This window comes from Cuculus canorus, chromosome 4 (assembly GCF_017976375.1).
Source record: "Cuculus canorus isolate bCucCan1 chromosome 4, bCucCan1.pri, whole genome shotgun sequence".
NCBI classification, from domain to species: Eukaryota; Metazoa; Chordata; class Aves; order Cuculiformes; family Cuculidae; genus Cuculus; species Cuculus canorus.
In genome coordinates, this window is record NC_071404.1 from 31,078,545 (window position 1) to 31,096,756 (window position 18,212).

At 35.3% G+C, this 18,212-nt stretch overlaps 1 protein-coding gene across 1 annotated transcript in view; it reads right to left on the bottom strand.

Moving 5' to 3' along the window:
- Positions 1-18,212, bottom strand: part of SGCZ (sarcoglycan zeta) — a 413,634-nt gene that overhangs the window by 34,224 nt on the left and 361,198 nt on the right. Inside the window, exon 6 of the mRNA XM_009569840.2 lies at positions 2,180-2,252. Within this exon, the coding sequence (XP_009568135.1) occupies positions 2,180-2,252 (73 nt within the window). The remainder of the gene's footprint in view (positions 1-2,179; positions 2,253-18,212) is intronic.

Here is an 18,212-nt window from a genome sequence, read left to right on the forward strand (position 1 = left end):
TCATTGTAGCTGTATCAGTTGGACCTGAGGCCATAAAATGGGTTCTGGTATTATTTAGTTTCTGTGACTGTGGTCGTTTAGAAGGCCACAGGGAAATGTTACTTTAGGGTTGCTGACATATTTGTTTAGGTGTCTTTGGCAAACAATCATCTAAATGATAAATCACTGCTTTCTGACAACAGTTTTTAAATTAGGAAAAAAAAAGCCAAATTTTTTTGGACCTATAAATTAATTAAGGTCTTCAACTTAAAAACAGAGTTTTTTTTAATAAATAATTGGAAATAAGATTAAAAGGCATATGGTAACTATAATTTTCAAAAGGATATATATGATCCTAGTGTCTAACAGTGTTTTGCTGTCAGAAAATATCACACAAACCCACAATTATTTATAGTTCTTTCAAGCTACAAGATTAATAAGGGTCTGCAGGTTACCTTCTAGAAAGATTCATGCCAAAAGCCAAGAAATCTCTGTCCTAATAGTAGTTGTCATCATTTTAAAAATACTAAAATGGTTTGTGAGTTTTAAAGGAGGAGTATCACTGAATCCCTACTAATATATAGGGACATATGTGTACAAAAACTTGCAGAATACAATACAGACTGAACATATTGAGAATAAAATCATTTGCACATAAGCTAATTCTTTTTGACAAAACAGCAATGGTTTCTGTTTCACCAGTTTTTTAAGTAACAAATTTGGATTGAGTTCATTATTAATGGAAGGGCAAAAAGTTGAACGGAGAATTCTCACTAATTGAAGTCCACCTCGGAAAAATGAGCTGAAGGAATGCTGGAGTTGGAAAACATTAAGCAACAATGGGCATCATGGCAATGAATAAATCCAAGGAGATATGAGACATGAACGCCTGATATATAAGTTTCACAAGTCACATGATATGATTTTAAACCTAGTGAAATTAATCCTGAAAACATGAGGTTTTCTGTTTTACCATATTTTTGTACTCTGTTATTGTCATTTAATTATTAGAAAGAATAGGCAAAGCTGCATCTCCACATTAAGTGAGACAAGTTCTGCTCTTACTCAAATTTTTGTGCCCCTGAAAAAAGAAAACCTTGTTCTGTTCCCACTGTGACTTCTGCTGGACTAGCTTTGATTAGAGACCATACCACCTTAGTGGTCATCATGAATAAACACCTTTGCGAATTCTTTGAAAAAAAGACTGACAGGAGTCTTCACTACCTTTAAATATTTAGTGTAAACAAGTCAAATACAGTACTTTACTTCTTATGCTCCACATAAAAGGGTCAAACTTGTAACACAGGCAGCTTCCCACACACGATTTCTGCAACATCTTTACTGGCTGCTTTTCTGTAGCAATTCATTGTAAACACTACTGGGCAGGTAATGGGATATATATGTAATGTTTAGGAATCACAGTATAACCAAACCAAAGTCTATACTATTTCTCACTATTTCAGCTGAAAGAAACACAAGGAAGAACCTTTGACTTTCTGCAACTGTCATATGTTCTCATTAGTCATCCAAGTAAGCTACAGATTAGTACTTAGTGGTGCAAATACATGCACTTCAAAAAAAGCCTTCAATATAAAACTTTGAAAATTTTCTCTTTCTCAGTCTATAGATGCTTTAGCATGCTTCAGACTTGATCTTTTACTACTTACTTATTTCTCCACTTCTGTGACTACGCACAGAAAGCTTTGGATTTTTTACATTTACAAATGCAGCCTCACTTCATAATGAATTTTTAAAGTGTATGTGTGCAGTACCCAAAAAAAACCCAACAAGGCAGAAACACCACTTGAAGAAAATATTTGGGACTGCGTATTTTAATTTTACTTTCATATTCTGCCACAGCTCATAAAAAAATCAAAATCAGGGTCTATTAAGCACAACTGTACTCGTTTGACCTTAAAAATGTTTGACTGCTAAGGAATTGCTAAGGAAAATACACTTCTTAAGGATTCTGCCACAGGAAGCAAGTAAATTATAACAGTAATTTATCTTACATTTCCTGTGATAGAAGTTTGTGGGGTTTTTTGACTAGTTAGAACTGATTGGATTCTATCAGTGTTTTTTACATGTATGAGTCATTAAGTAGGCAGTATATATTACTACACAGATCTTTGCTTTTAATCAAGACTTAATTATTTTTTAGAATACCTGATTTTAAAACAACTTTTTGAATAACACCTACTTGAGGTCTTGGGAAGGTTCTGCTCTGATATGGGGTGTCTCCACAGAGTGCCCAAACACTGCCCCTTCCGTGCCTAAAATACATAAATAAAATACAGTAAAATTACTTCAGAAAATAAAAACACATTGAAATGTATGGCCAGAAATTGACATTTTTAGGACAAAATATCTGATTGAAACCTGTATTAATGATTATAAATATTTCTTCATATTTATATTTGCACTTCTATATCAAAACATCTTGTGAAACTTTAGACTTCTGCTAGTTAGTAGGTGAATTTCACATACAATCTAGAAACATTTATAGCAAAACTTTTCAGCGCTGACTTGTCTGAACGCTCACTTGAACACTTTGGAGACGGACTGTTTCACAGATAAGGAAAAGAGTATGATAGATTTGTTTAACAAAAACACATTTTTGAAGTGTCTGCTGTTTTTGCATGGTGCTTATTTTGATCACCTAAATTGAGTTACCAAGCTTTCAGAAGTTTTGAAATAAGTCTACCACCTGAAGCTGCTAGCTTAAATCCCAGTATCTGAAAGATTCAGAGTTTCTTTCCATCAGAGCTTTCTTGGTGAAAACTTTTGTTCTCAAAGATATTAAAAAGACTTATCTGGAATGTCTTTTCAGTTTAGTGTTGGTATTGGATGCTCATATATTTCCTACTGGATGCCTAAAATAAAGGCAAAGAAAATGGGTAGCTATTTCCTAGAGCTTAATTGATTCTCTTGAATTTTAATTTCTATAACCAGGTCCAAGTTGCACATGAAAATTAAACATTTTGAACTATATGATCAAGATTCATCACTGAAAAACTTCTCAATGAAAAATTAGGGTTCTGATAAATGTTCAATGAAATTATTTGAAAAACCCAAATATTCACAAAATCCATTTTTAAAATTCAATTATTTTATAAGGAGAATAAAAAAAGACAAAAGAGATTAATAAAGATCTGTTTACAGAAAGTTCTTTGTTAAAATAATAGAAAACTCAATAAACTGATGCCTAGTGAACAGCACTATAAAATCAGTATTTCTTGTAAAACTGAGCTGCAAGTATTGAATGCATAACAGTCATTTGTACTATTCAATTTGCATTTAACAGGTAGTAACAGCCTGCTTATTTTCTTAAACATTCTAAAATTTGCAGTCTTTTTTTCTTTTCTCTGAACCAAATCAACATATCTATTTTTCTTTACTGATTTCACAATGCCATTATTTCTATGTTCCACTTACATGAAATTTTACCTTTTTCTTTCTTTTTTTTTTCTTTTTTTTTTTTTAAACAATATCCATTTGCCTGTAAGCTTTTACTTTCCTTCTCTGAAGATGGTGTACTGGACACTGGGAACTGAAAATAGCCTAGAAATATTGTGTGAAAGTCTTTTCAACAGAGAACCACATGTAAAGGTGAAAGAACTGAATAAAAACACATGTAAACAGGTAATATATTTACCTTCTACCACCAGAAATAAGATAAAGTAAACTATCTGGGATAATTACATTTGATTACTAATATTCTGGGATTAATTGCTGCATTTCAGACACATAAGTTTTCTTGTATTCTGAGCCTTGATTTTCGTGTAAACTTAAAAATATATCAACATGATCTCACAGTAGCTGTGTAAGAAGTGCTCAACAGAACAGAGGCACCACTTTAAATCTTACAATAGTTTAAATATAATAAAGCATTTTCAATTATTTAAATATTTTGCTTAAACATTTAAGAAGTATTTTCAGAAATTTTTGTTATTAGTGAAAATAGATATTTAGCTATTTTTGCAGTTAACCAAAAACATGTAGTAAACTGATCTTACCGGTATTTGAAAGCAAAATAAGGCTATAGAATATTTACTTGATAATATCATTTCACTGTATTAAAGAGAAAATATACTAAACAAGAAAGTAAAAAAGAAATCTAATTAATCATTTAACTAAACAACTGTAAAAAAATCACCAGCTTCTGAACTTTGCTTCCATTAAAAAAAAAAAGCAAACAAACAAAAAGTACCCCAAAACCAAACCCATTAAAAAACCTCATTTTTTTATGAGGCAAAATACTCTATCGGTATGGAGTATCCAAGAGAGGAAGAGGGGATTTCTGAGACTAATGAAATCCTAAGTTTTTATCTCTAGATATCTATAATATTTACAAATACCTTGGCAAAGCATACTCAGAACAATTTCATTACAACTGCCGCTTTGAAGATCTCACAAGAAAACAAATCCACTTTCTTTAGGCAAAATTTGCTGAGTGTTATGGAGAACCATAGGAGGGAAAACTCAGTGTATCTTTTTACCTAAAAGTATCTACACAGAATCTGCTGTTTAAACAAGACACTACTTTGCAATATAAATCAGAATTCAAAGTGATTAGCATGGTTATTTTTAAATGAAACAAACATACTTTAGTTAATGATTGCAATGTTAAAACACTTTTTACAGAAATAATCGTAGAGTCATAGAATGCTTTGGGTTGGAAGGGATATTGAAGATCACCTAGTTCTCTTCTCTTCTCTTCTCTTCTCTTCTCTTCTCTTCTCTTCTCTTCTCTTCTCTTCTCTTCTCTTCTCTTCTCTTCTCTTCTCTTCTCTTCTCTTCTCTTTCTCTTTCTCTTTCTCTTTTTCTTTCTCTTCTCAAGCCCAACTCTCAGTCTGTCCTTGTTTAAGAGGTGCTCAGCCCCTGATCATCTTTGTAGCCCTCCCTTGGACTTGCTTTACCAGATCCCTGTCTTTCCTCTGCTAAGGACTGCAAAACCGAATGCAGTACTCCAGACGAGATCTCACAGGAGTGCAGTAGAGGGGCAAAATCATTTCCACTGATCTTCTGGTCATACTTCTCCTCCTTGAGGTTGACTATCTCACCACTGAGTGGTCCATCTGTCAAATCCATGTGTCTTCAAGTTAGAGACAAGAATGTTGTGTGGGGCAGTGTCAAATGCTTTGCGCAAGTCCAGGTAGATGATGTTGGTCACTCTTATCCACCAATGCTGTAGCCCCATCATAGAAGGCCACCAAATTTGTCAGACATCATTTGCCCTTGGTTAAACCATGTTGGCTGTCACTAATAATCTCCTTATTTTCTATGTGCCTCACTAGAGTTTCCAGAGTGATCTTCTCTGTGATCTTGCCTAGCACAGAGGTAAGGCTGACTAGCCCGTAGTTCCCTGGGTCTTCTGTTTTTCTCTTTTTATAAATGGGAGCTGTTTTCCCTTTTCCAGTCAGAGGGAACTTCATTGGACTGCCACAACTTCTCAAATATGATGGCTAGCGGCTTAGCAACCTCATCCGCCTGCTCCCTCAGGACCCACAGATGCATGTCATCAGGTTCCATGTATTTGTGCACCCTCAGATTCCTTAGGTGGTCTCAACTTCTCCTACAGTGGGTGGTTCTTTGATCTCCCAGTCCCTGCCTTTGCCTTCTGTGACTTGGGTGGTGTAGCTTGACTCCTTGATGGTGAAGACTGAGTCAAAAGTGTTGCTGAGTGGCTCAGACTTCTCCATATCCCTGGTAACCAGGTCTTCTGTTTTCTTCCAGAGAAGGCTGACATTCTCCCCAGTCTTCCTTTTATCTCTGATGTACCTACAGAAGCTTTTCTTGTTGCCCTTGACATCCTTGGCCAGACTGAATTTTAGCAAGACTTTAGCTTCCCTATGTGATCCTCAGTGCTCAGACAATTTCTCTGTGTTTCCCCAAGCTACCTGCCATTTGCTTCCACCCTCTGCAGGCTTTTTTTTTTGAATTTAAGTTCATCTAGATGTTCCCTGCCCATTCATGCAGGCCTCATGGCGTTTTTTCCTAACTTCCTCTTTATTGCAATGTATCGCTCCTGAGCTTGGAGAACATGATTTTGAATATTAACCAGCCTTCTTGGGCCCCACTTCCCTCCAGGGCTTTATCTCACAGTACTCCAGCAAGCAGATCCCTGGAGAGGCCAGGATCTGCTCTTCTGAAGACCAGGGTAGTGAGTTTGTTGCACACCCTCCTTGCTGCCTCAAGGATCTTGAAATTCACCATATCGTGGTTACTGCAGCCAAGGTTGCACTTGAGCTTCACATTCCCAACCAGCCCTTCCTTGCTGGTGAGAACGAGGTCCAGCCTAGCACCTCTTCTCATTGGTTCTTCTATCTCATGGAGAAGGAAGTTATCCTCAATGCACATAAGAAACCTCCTGGATTGCTTATGCCCTGCTGTGTTGTTCCTCCAACAGATATCAGAGTTGTTGACATCCTGTATGAGGACCAGGGTTTGTGAATGCAAGGCTGTACCTATCTGTATAGAGGGCCTCATCCACTTGCTCTTCCTGGTCCAGTGGCCTGTAGCAGACCCCCACTGTAATGTAATCTGACTCTCTCTTCTCTTTAATCTTGACCCATAAGCTCTCAGTCAGCTTCTCATGTGGAGCTCCATGCACTCCAGTTGTTCATTGACATGGAGAACAACACTTCCTCCTCATCTCCCCTGCCTGTCCTTCCTAAAGAACCTGTATCACTTCATTCCAGCACTCCAGTCATAGGATCCACCCTACCATGTCTCTGTGACGCCAATGAGATCATAGCCCTGCAGGCATGTGCATGTCTCTAACTCCTTTTGTTTATGCCCCCATGCTACATGCATTTGCATAGAGGAATGTAAGTTGGGCCCCCCATAAAGCTGTCTCACTGGCAGGAGATCCTTTGTGTTGCTCTTCAGGTGCTCTCCTTCTGACCTGTGAACAGATGCTCTGGGCATCTGTTGCTGGCACTGACATTGAGTTGGTAAGAGCGGGACAGATTGAAGTTCCCCTCCCCTGGCAGTTTTAGTTTAAAGCCCTTTTCAACAGGCTGGCAAACCTGTGATCAGAGATGCTCTTCTCCGACAGATGGACTTCATCAGCCTCCAATAGACCAGATTTCTCTAAGCAAGTCCCATGGTCTAAGTAGTGAAGCCCCTGGCTGTGACAACAGTCCTGTAACCTTTTGTTGATTTGGCAGACTCAACTGGTCCTTTCACACCCCACCCCTTTGAACAGGAGGACTCATGAAAAAACTTCCTGAGCTCCAGAGTCCCTCACCACTGCTTTCAGGGCTCTGCAATCCTTCTTGATACTCCTCAGACTGCTCCTATTTATATCACTGGTGCCCACATGAAACAACAGCAGCAGACAGTAGTTAGTGGGCTGTACAAGGCTTGGTAGCCTCTTAGTGACATCCCTAGTATGAGCTACCAATAAGCAGCACACATCTTTGGAGGTCAGAAACTGGGTGCCTCCATACCTCTCAGAAGAGAGTGTCCTACTACTATCACCTGCTGCCTTTTCTTAGTCATGCTGATTGTTATCTGGAGGGTATACTGGGCTGCCTGATTTTTGCTCCAGTGATAAGACAAAGATCAATTAACTGTATTCCCAGAAGTACAGAATCATAATCAAGAACTACTTTGATAGGAGTGAAATTCTAGAGAGAGATGAATGAATTAAGAAAAAAAAAAAGAAAAAAAGAAAAGAATTGAACCTTCAAGCCCTTTCAAGTACAGCTCAAAAGGAAGTAGTTACCAACTGAATTCAAAGGAACATAAGTTAGAATGGACAGCTATACAAAGTGAATTTTTCAGAGGAAATAAAATAGCAAGGGTATGAACTGTGTGCAAAGCATGTAAAATCAAAACTCTAAGTGTAACTGATTCCAGTGGAAGAGAACAAGTTAAGTAAAGACTTCACTAAGAAACAAATATTACTTCACGGCAAAAACTGAGCCATATATCAGCATTATCCCACTCCTTCACATCAATCTTGCAAGTAAATCACCTCAAATATACTGACAATGGAATTGTGCAGCATTTTGATGTGTGCAAATTATATGGCATCGCAACATCACAGATATAGCTGAATCTTACTGCCTTGACCTTTCTCTAGGTTTTTCAGAAACATCAAGTAACAACATGACAAAGTACTGAGATTATGCAAGTATTAGACTGTAAGGACAATTTTCCATCTGAGTTAGAGAGTTGAAAGAAGAGATTGTAAAATATTCAACATTTCTGAAGGTTGCAATTTTACTCATTGAAAACTCAAGTTAAGTTAAAGCATCCACAGGTTTCACAGAGAAATATGCATAATTAATCAAGATTGCTTTACTCTGAGGAGATGGTAAAAACATAGATCTTATGTTCTAAAAGTTTAGTTGCAATATAAAAAATATTTTTTAATTATTTTCCTATTGTACATAGACAAAATTTAAAAGTCCCTTTGTGAGATTAGCTACCTGTTTTCCAACTTCAAGAAAAGTGCTAGGACCACACATTGATTGTGCAACTCTTCAAGACCTTCAATTTAAGTAAATGGCTTGAAATATAGTTTAGCTAGGCACTTGCATTAAAATGCATGATGCAACTAGATTTTTGCTATGGAGTTGTACAAAAAAAAATTAGAGTAGGTCATTTTATGAAGACGTTTGGCATAGTTGTTGGGATTTCAGTCTTGATCTGTCCCTCAGCAGCAAAACGTTAATGTTAAGTTAATGTTAATGTTAAGTAGTGAAGGTTATGATACTGATGTGGCCATATTGGAGGTGTATGACAGGTAGGACTGTTGTATGGCCTGATTAGACGCAGCTGTTAGTTTGTAAACTAAGGCATAAGCATCAAAGTCTTCCTAGGTAAGTCATTATTAAAAAGTAAATTCTAAAATGAATCATTTAGATCCATTACTCAGGGCCCTTGAACATGACTAATATTTGATGCTTATTAAAGCAAGACCGTCACTAAGTCATTTTTTTAGGTAAGAAGAAAGAGCTCCCCAATAAATAAAAATTCACCATCTTCAGTGTCTAAACTTTGATCAAAGCATATTGCAACTCCAGGAATTACTTACAAAATTGCAACAGTCAGTATTTATTTTCTTAAATATCATCTTAACATCTGTTAAGTACAAACATTTGAAATGATGCTTCCTAATGGTTGGCAGAGAAGAGACCACTTGGCTTGCATTGCAAATGAAACTCATTTTTGCCCATGTATCCTGTTGTTAGTCCACATAGCTGTTTGAAGTTTCACATCTGAAATCTATGTCTGGCCGCTATTTGGTTTACTTTGCTAAAATAGTGAATCTATTCGAATATAGTTTGGACTGTGTGTAGTAGTAACATAATCCAATTAATAATTGGAAATGGCTATTCTAAAAGATAATCTGGGGATGAAGAAAGTCAATATATTTAAGTGGAACTGCTGAGAAGTCACATTAAAATTGAATATTTCTTCAAAACAGGAATGAAATCAGAAGTATATATAAGGAGTTTACAAAGAACAAGTTTTAAGAAATAATAATTTTCATAACATCTTTTACTTTTTCCCCTATGATGTAGGACATATGGAGACATATATGACAATAAAAATTACTTAGTACAAATCTTTTCTGCTTGAAACAATCAGTTTCTTGAAAAGTTACAACAGCTAAATGTATAAATTTAAAGATCACATTTAGATTTCAGAGTTAATTATTCCTAAAAAAAAACCCCAAAAGATCACCTTCTTTTCCTAGATAATATGATAGTCTCAATTTGCATTCTTCCTAAAATGGCATGTATTAGTCTGGGTTCACAATAATGGAAAACAAAGCAAAAATTGTCCTTGTCCACACTAAAATCCCTAATTTTAACAGGATTATTTTTGTATTTCATAGATAAAAAAGACTGTATTTTCTTACGGAAGATAACCCTACGATTTGGAATACCCAGACTTTAATGAATAATTAATCAGTTACAAAACAGAATTGCTGTTCTTGGTCAATGAATCAATGAATGAGAGAACTATCAAACAACAGTCAATAGCTTCACAAGCAGGAGACTCATCTGGGATTTAAAAGAATAGGATGTGAACTTGGATATGCCAAGAACAAAATTAAAGCTTTAATTTCAAGTTTAATTGCATTGTCTTATAATCTTATCTTGATTTTTACAGAAAGAAAAGTAACATGTATTTGTCCAGAATGCTATGGAGAAATAGTTGAATCTGAAGGGGTGAAAATTATGAGAATGAGAAAACTGTTGCTCATCCAGTTTTGAGAACAATCGGCAATAGTTTGCTATTTCAAACATTTCTGAAAATTCTCTAGTGTACTGCTGCTTGCCTACAAAATCTAGGCAGGAATGCCTACTCAATTTGCTTCAGAAAAGCTCTAACACAAAAGAATTAATGATTACTGAAAGATGATGGGATGAATCCTGTGACTGGAGTGTGGCCGTCAATGTCTGCAGGCTGTCCAGAAAGGACAGACTGGGAAGGAGGGGTGGAGGCATTGCCCTCTATATCAGGAAATGGATAGAGTGTGAAGAGCTGTCCCTGAAGTATAGCCATGAACAGGTAGAAAGAGTAAGACCTTATAGTGGATACAGAACTGAGAGTACAGTAACAATGCACACAACCAAAGCAATTTGAAGGTTTTGCCTTTAAAATCTGGTCAGCAGTTGACATACTTAAATTTTAGCTAAATTGGAGAATTATGTTTGTTAATCTCACCTTAACTGTATCAGAAGTTATCTAAGTTACTCTTGGCATTATAACTGATTTATAAGGTGCCTTATATAGATTTGTATAGCCAGTTCTTTATCCTATAAGTAAATGTGCATTTATTTCTGTTCTCTACTTTGCCATTACTGCAGCATACTGAAAGTTTGTTATGATTATGTCATAATTACTGCTGTATTCTTAAAATTTAGTAAATTATTTTATTTATACAATAGGAGGCCATAAAGCTGCAGGACTATTACCCAGATTTTTAAAATTTCTCTTCTATGGCATTTTTACGGTATAGAAATTAGCATGTTATTCATAAAATGTAATAAAATATGTAGAATGGTGCATTTGTGTATCCTGTAGAGGGCACTAACACACACATAAAAAGCTCATCTTATGCAAGTTTATAGCATTTATTTAAAAAGTCACTGTAAAATGCCTTTAAATATTTTTGCATTAATGAAAAAATGAAATGTGAGAAGAACCCTCACCTGTATTTCTGCAATGCTGAAATGGAGATATGTTGATATGATACATTTTGGTGTCTATTACATCAAGGTGAAACTGAAATTTTAGTATCTCAAATAATTGAAAATTATACTTTTTTCAGATACGAGAAATAAAATGAAGTTATAATATCAGTTCTTCATAAGGTTGTTTCTATTTGATATTATGACTAGTTATCTTGATTATCACCTATTATGACTGTCTTTTTATTCCTGCTCTTTATTAATATTCTGGTTTTCTCCCCAAAAGTAAATTACACAGATGAATACAGCACATTCAAACCTGGCATTACTGCTATGCAAAAGGACAAATGACTTAACTTGGATAAGTCTTTGCTGCAGATTTAAATGGAAATTCTGCAGCTGTGAGAGAGAAGGTGAATGCGGAACAGTAATTTTGTCACTTAATATTCTCTTCTTCAAGTAAGCATAGCAGTGAAGTGAGCATTTTAATTTAGCAACAGAATGGAAGCAGGTGTAGCTGAAACCAGTTAACTGCAAAGACTGTAAACCATTGGTCATGTTAGCAAATGTGTGCCTATGTGTTATCTGTATGAATCACAGGAACAGCACCATACTTTTTGCAGGAAAGGACAAGAACTTAAAGCATACTGTAAAATGCTAAAGTTGGTTGAAATACACAGGTTTGCCAAAGACTTGGATGTTTTTGCAGGTAAGGACCACAAGAGATTTGCCACATACCTTGCAAAGTCTATGGGAAGAGGGCTTATGGCAGTAATTTACTGCTAGATCTACCATGCAATTTTCAAGATGAGACAACTGGTAACAGAGTGATTTATCAGTGTCAGCGTCAATATTCTCTTTTATGTCATCAAGGGTTGGTATCAAGACTCAAATTACAACCACGATTCAGATTACCTAGCAAACTTTATAACATTTCAGCTCTGCTGTGAGTCTTGTGGCATTGCCCTAGTCTAATCTTTGCTCTTTCACTGATTGTAAGTCAGGAGAGACTCAAAAATCACACTCTTGTCACTTTTGCAACACATCTATCATAAATTCAACATAAGCACGTTTCATTGCCTCCCTACATACCAAGACATATCTGGCTAAAGTTAGCAAAACAGACCTTACTTCTGCATCAAAATTTTGAGTGCTTAGCACTCAGAGAAACCTGTTGTTCACATCTCCTTAGACATTGAGCTACACTATATTCAGGCAAGCTCAGAACACAGTACTGAACACTGGGCACCATGATAGCCGTGTCTAGGGAAGAGAACATTTCACAACTTGACAGTCATCTTGAGATAATTTTTTTTTGCTTTATCATTTTTTAAGCTAAAACTACAGCATGAATATATTTCCTTTGTCCAGCTATCAACAAAAGACCTTATCAGTTTCAGAGATAGGTTAAGGGACATAAAAGAAAACCTTTCTTATTTTTCCTTTTCTTCAGATCAACACTAAGAGGTATTTCTCTGCATTATCCAGTTTACAAACTGTCAGGATACTTACCAATCCAGCCTTTCAGCTTTCACTAAACAGAATCTTGTTTGGGAAGATCTCTATTATATTCTTAAAACTTCCAAAGGAATTTCTTACTTTTAGATTTAGTCTTCCCTGCCCTTTAGTTTACCTCTGGCCTCCAGACATCTTACCACTGTAAGTAATGTGCTGTGCTTTTTCCAGCATGATAGTCCCTCTACTCCTTTCCTTGTTTTGCATTAGAAGCTCCTTTTAATATGCATACTAAACTTTCACATTAATGCTTTGCCAAAATGAAAATCTTTTGAATTACTGTTAGTTTTCCTGTCATGAAGAGAAATAAAGAGTATTTTCATTAATGCTAATTCAGACATGCTAATTGGTCTTTTGCTCTCACTGTAAATCTAAATATAAACCCAGGAGGCAAGTCCAAGAATGACAGTGAGAAGATAAAAAAAAATCTTAAAAATGAAGTCCTGAAAACAGTCCTAGCAGCTAAAACAAGAAACAAACTTGTTGATAAATACTCCTGCAGCATGTGCTTTATCTACTTTTTCTCAGCTCCACACTGAGAGTGTAAAAACGGGTTAAAAAAGTAGTCTACCATTTTGTAATGCTGCTCAGCTAAGAAACAGCAAAAATTACACAGCTGGTTTGCTTGATATGAAAATAAATATTTTTTGAAAAAGATGTTTCCCTTTGATGTTTAATAAGAGAAGACTTCCAGGTGTAACTACAAAACCCACCTCATGCCTTCAACCATAAATCAGGAAAGGAATTTTTCCAGTGAACCTAGCATTCGGCTACTACTAGTACTTCACTTTGTTGATCTTGGATATATCTTGCGTCCTGGTGTTATGGTCAGGTGCTTTGAAAGCTTTTTATGGTCTAGATCTTTGACCACTGTAAGATACTTGCTTTGCAGAAAGTGATGCAGAAAAAAGACATGAAAAAGCACTATTCCTCGTTACACTGTAAGTGGTGTAACCTTTAGTACTTGCTGTCACTTCTATCACACTTTATATATCAGATTGGTTTAGAATGATGATGACTTAAGGGCAAGTCTCCACTTGAGCTAAATGACATTTTGGCATTTGTAATGGAATAAGGCTGAAAGAACTGAAAGGCAGATGTATGTGTGTGTATGTGTGTACTTTGGTCTACAGTAGTCTTTTTCTAGCACACTCACAGAATATATTTCAAACGTTTTACAAATGTGCTATTTATTAGCTTCATTGAAAAAAAAAAACCCAAAACTAAACCAGAAAACTGAATTCTAATGCTTCCTAAGTAGGACAGCTAGATAAATATGTCCCACTATACCTATTACTTATATTAGTGTTGACAGGATCAATGCTACTCATAGATCTTCATATATTAAACTGGCAAAATTTATAGTATATGTATTTAGTTTATCTATGAATGTAATATATACCATTAGGAAATATTGACATGTAGGTTTTAACATGGGCTACCAACTGCAGCACAATGATTTTTGAAAAGTGAAGTCTTTAGTAGCTCTACCTTGCTAAGCTCATTCAACCTATCCCTTCTTGTTCTAGTGATGTGTAGTGACTCATGCAGCTTTTTCTTCTTTCCCTCACTATATAGACTCTTACTTAAAAATGAAGTTGAAAATACGTACTAAAGGTAACTAACTTCTAAACTAGAGGTATGGGAAATACACTATGCAAATAGGAGGTGTACACAGAAGGAAATGTAGGACAAGGGAGGGTCCTTTTTTTATGGTCAAACCAAATTATTTTCATTTTCTCCCCAGAATGATGAAAAGGTAGCTGTAAAATATTATTTTAGAATGTCAATGGGTTTAGCAGTTTGGAACAGTGCATTTGATTGTGACAGCATTTATTTAAACAGGAACCAAAAAGTCTGCATCCCTAGATTACCACTGAACTAGTTTTGGAACGGAATCCCAAAACTCTGCATCTCAGTTCAAGTAAAATGAAAATAATAAGATCCGACAGAAGATGACTCAAAGAAAACATATTCAATATTCATTGCACTCTCTTATGCACAATTGTACAGTATGAAATAATAATGCAAGAAAAAAAGGTTTAACGCTTTTGGAAAAAACAAAACTTAGAAATGACAGTAAATGAAACTAGTAAGAATGACTTTTAGAAATGTATCAGGCATAAAATATATGCTAGTGAAAGTAGATTAACTGAAAAGCAGAGAAGGAAAGTGAAAAGAATTTTGCCCCAAGGAATTTAAATACAAAATAGGAAAAAGTCCTTGCTAAATTATTTATAAATTCATAAATAGGGATGCTAATTTGAGCAGAATGAAAACCAAACATCTCAATAAAAGCTCAGCCATGGTCTAAGATCCTAAGAACTATTCATTACTTAAGAACTATTCATAATTCTAAGAAAAAGGTAAGAAGAAGAAAGAAATTATAATAATTCCTGAAAGAAATTGACTAGCTGAGGTCTGAAGAAATAGAGATTTCCCCAAGAAGGGTGCTCACTATGATCTGAGAAGCCTACTTGAAAAGCTTCAAGAATTTCTTACAAATGAGGACAAAGAAGGAGATGAAAGTCTATGGAGGATAGCAATGAATATCTGACCAAGCACAAACATGGTATCACACAGTTGAATAAGATCTAATAAACTTTGCTGAGAGTCAGGGAGAATTCCATCAAACTAAGGTCTGCATTGATGCAATTAGCATTTCATTCATGTTGAATCGTGTCTAGCTAGATTTTAAGTAAGGGGTATACTTGTTTGCAGGACTTCCCTGGAACAAAAAGAACAAAGGTATTGAGTGTATGCAAAGAAGTGTGGACTACAGAGCTTGTAAACCTCTTACCTCTCTCTGAAAGCATATGTTAAAAGGCAGTGGAGAAAGCTAAGAAAGCAGGTGCTGTTTCTTGTAGTACTTCTACAAGAAGTACTTGTAGGCTGTACAAGTACTTCTTGCTTGGGGTTACTACTTGGTAGGGGATGCATGCCCTTCCTTCTGTGGCAGAGGGACATTCCACCTCTCTCATAATGCCTCATTGGGCTATCATTTGCCTAGGATTTACAGAGAGGTTTCAGTGTTCCCCTAATTAATGAAAAGGAAAATCTTAAGAAGGGAATAAAACTACTTGTTATTATTTTTCTTTTACTTTGTAAAAGAGAAAAAAATAAGTTTACACTTAGCTTGAACAGAAACGCTTTTCTACAAAAGTCAAAATGAGAGTTTTGCAATTGATAGGATTCAGGAGTGGTTACTTAAAGATAGAAATAGAGAGCTAGGTGCACCTGTATGTACTCCTCTCTTTTTTTTTTTGTCGTGCTACCTACATGCATTTTCATACTAAAAACTCCATAATAGCTAAAAAAACCCTTAAAGAATATAAATAAAACTACAGTGAGATGACTGTATCTAACACATTAGTAAGAATTATTCTAGTGTAAATTTCTGTCAGAATTTTGATTCTTCTATAAGTGTTGCATGTAGAATAATAGCAGAATAGTGATATATTGGCACCTTCTGAAGTTACTGAACCTGTCCGACCCTGTTAAGTTGTCTGCAATTTCCAACTGGTCTTCCAAATCTCATATAATTTACTAATTTCTCATTTTCCATAAGGTCTTAGGAAAGAATATATTATTCATAAAGAGTTAAAATGCGATAATAAATAATATGAAGCATTCAAAATTATTTTAAATAATAAACATTTTATATTAATAATACAGCTACGTGTAACATTTAAAATAAAGTTAATATAGAGAAGGTTTCTTTTAAACATGCACAAATTTATGAGAAGTGAGCCTGTCTATGATAGTGACAGTTGCGAAGAGTAGGATGTTACTCCTACGGTTAGAAAGAACACATTTTATTGAATATACATTAGCTAGCTTGTTACTAAAGATAAAAAGAAAATATCTGATCTCCTCCGAGGCTCATTCCTTGCTATAATCATTAAGTTCAAAACCAAATCGGTATCAACCAGCTCATCTTCAACAGATGCTGGTATAATTTGTATCATAAATGAAGGAAATTCTACATTCTCTATAGCCAAAGTATTTCACTATTTTTTCTGTTAAAAAACTCTTGGTTTGCTTTAAAGAGAAAACTGATAGAGAGCATCCTTTTTTTTTTCAACAGGCTGTTTCTCTAGGCCTCAAGACTGATATCATATTCCCTTTGATTTTTTTTTCTTCAAGCTAAACACCACTATATTTTTCTCTCTTTCCTCAGAAATCATGCTTCTGGACAACTAATGAATCTCATGGCTCTGGATTCTATCCTGTTGTTTACTGAACAATGGTACATCAAACTGAACTAAGAACTTCGGAGAGGACCTTGCCAGTTGAACAGAGCAGAAGATCAGCAGGTTCGACTCCTGTGTACACATTCTAACTTGACATTTGAGTTACTTGCATCACATGATGCTTTAAATTCAGTTTGTGATCCAAAATCCTTCCTTAGTCTACTTCTGAGGACTTCTGTGACTCTTACTTTTGAATTCTCTGACATTTTCAAAGTTGATCTCTGGAAGTCAATTTGATTTTGTTTTGTTATCGTCTTTCCCTGTAACTTCCAAACAGGCAATATTCTCATTACATGGCTGCTACTTTCTCAAATTTCCTTCCACCTTCTCATTCTTAGTTCCTCCCCTGCAAAACACCCCACACTACTTTTTCAACACTGTCACTCTTATAATCTATAAATCTTTTGTACAGTGTGAATCTTGATTCTTCCCCCTCCCCCAAATATTCCAAAATGCTGTCATCACTTCTTGTGCATTATATGATCCTTTTGTTTATAAAAAGCTTCATCCCTATAAACTTTCTGGTTTTGTGGTCAATGTTACCACATAGGATCATTGCAGTTTCATCAGTACCAATGCAGTATGAATCCATGTGCATTTTGAATCTCGAAGCAGTTACGCATTCTTCAAATGCCTCCATTTCTGCCTGGATATTGCATTTCTTTCTTCACTTTCTTATTTTTTTTTTATGAAATTAATCTTCCTACATATAATTTTATTTCTTTTATATGTTGATTTTTGTCACTCTTCCTTCTGGAATTTACATCATGTATTCTGAATTATTATACATTTCTATGTACACTTCTTAATCATCATACACACATACACACTTCTGTACTACCTGATCATTGAATATAACCATATTGTTATATGTATTTTAATTCATATAAAATGGTCTATATATATTGATTATATTTTTCTAGAGTCAAAATGATGTCTTATTATGTTTTTCTCTTGGTGTGCTGAATTTTATGCTGTCAGACACTGCAAAATGTAAACTCGTCATTAGGCACAATGAGGGCAGGAATTTAAATTAACAATGTAGGCTGAAGTCTGTAGGTCATATTTTTGTGGATGATATAATTTCTTTTTCTAGAGATGCTTTCTGTGGGTGAAATTATTCCTAGCTTATAGGTATCTGCTATGAATAAACTTTGAGATGTACTGCAAAGCAGAAATGATTCAAATCTTTTTCACAGCTTTGACTGCATACCTGCTTTATAAATAGATCTGTGGATAATAGTGAAATCCAAGATGTTATTGGTAGAAATCTGCTATGAACTCAAACAGTACCTCCTTGTAAGGA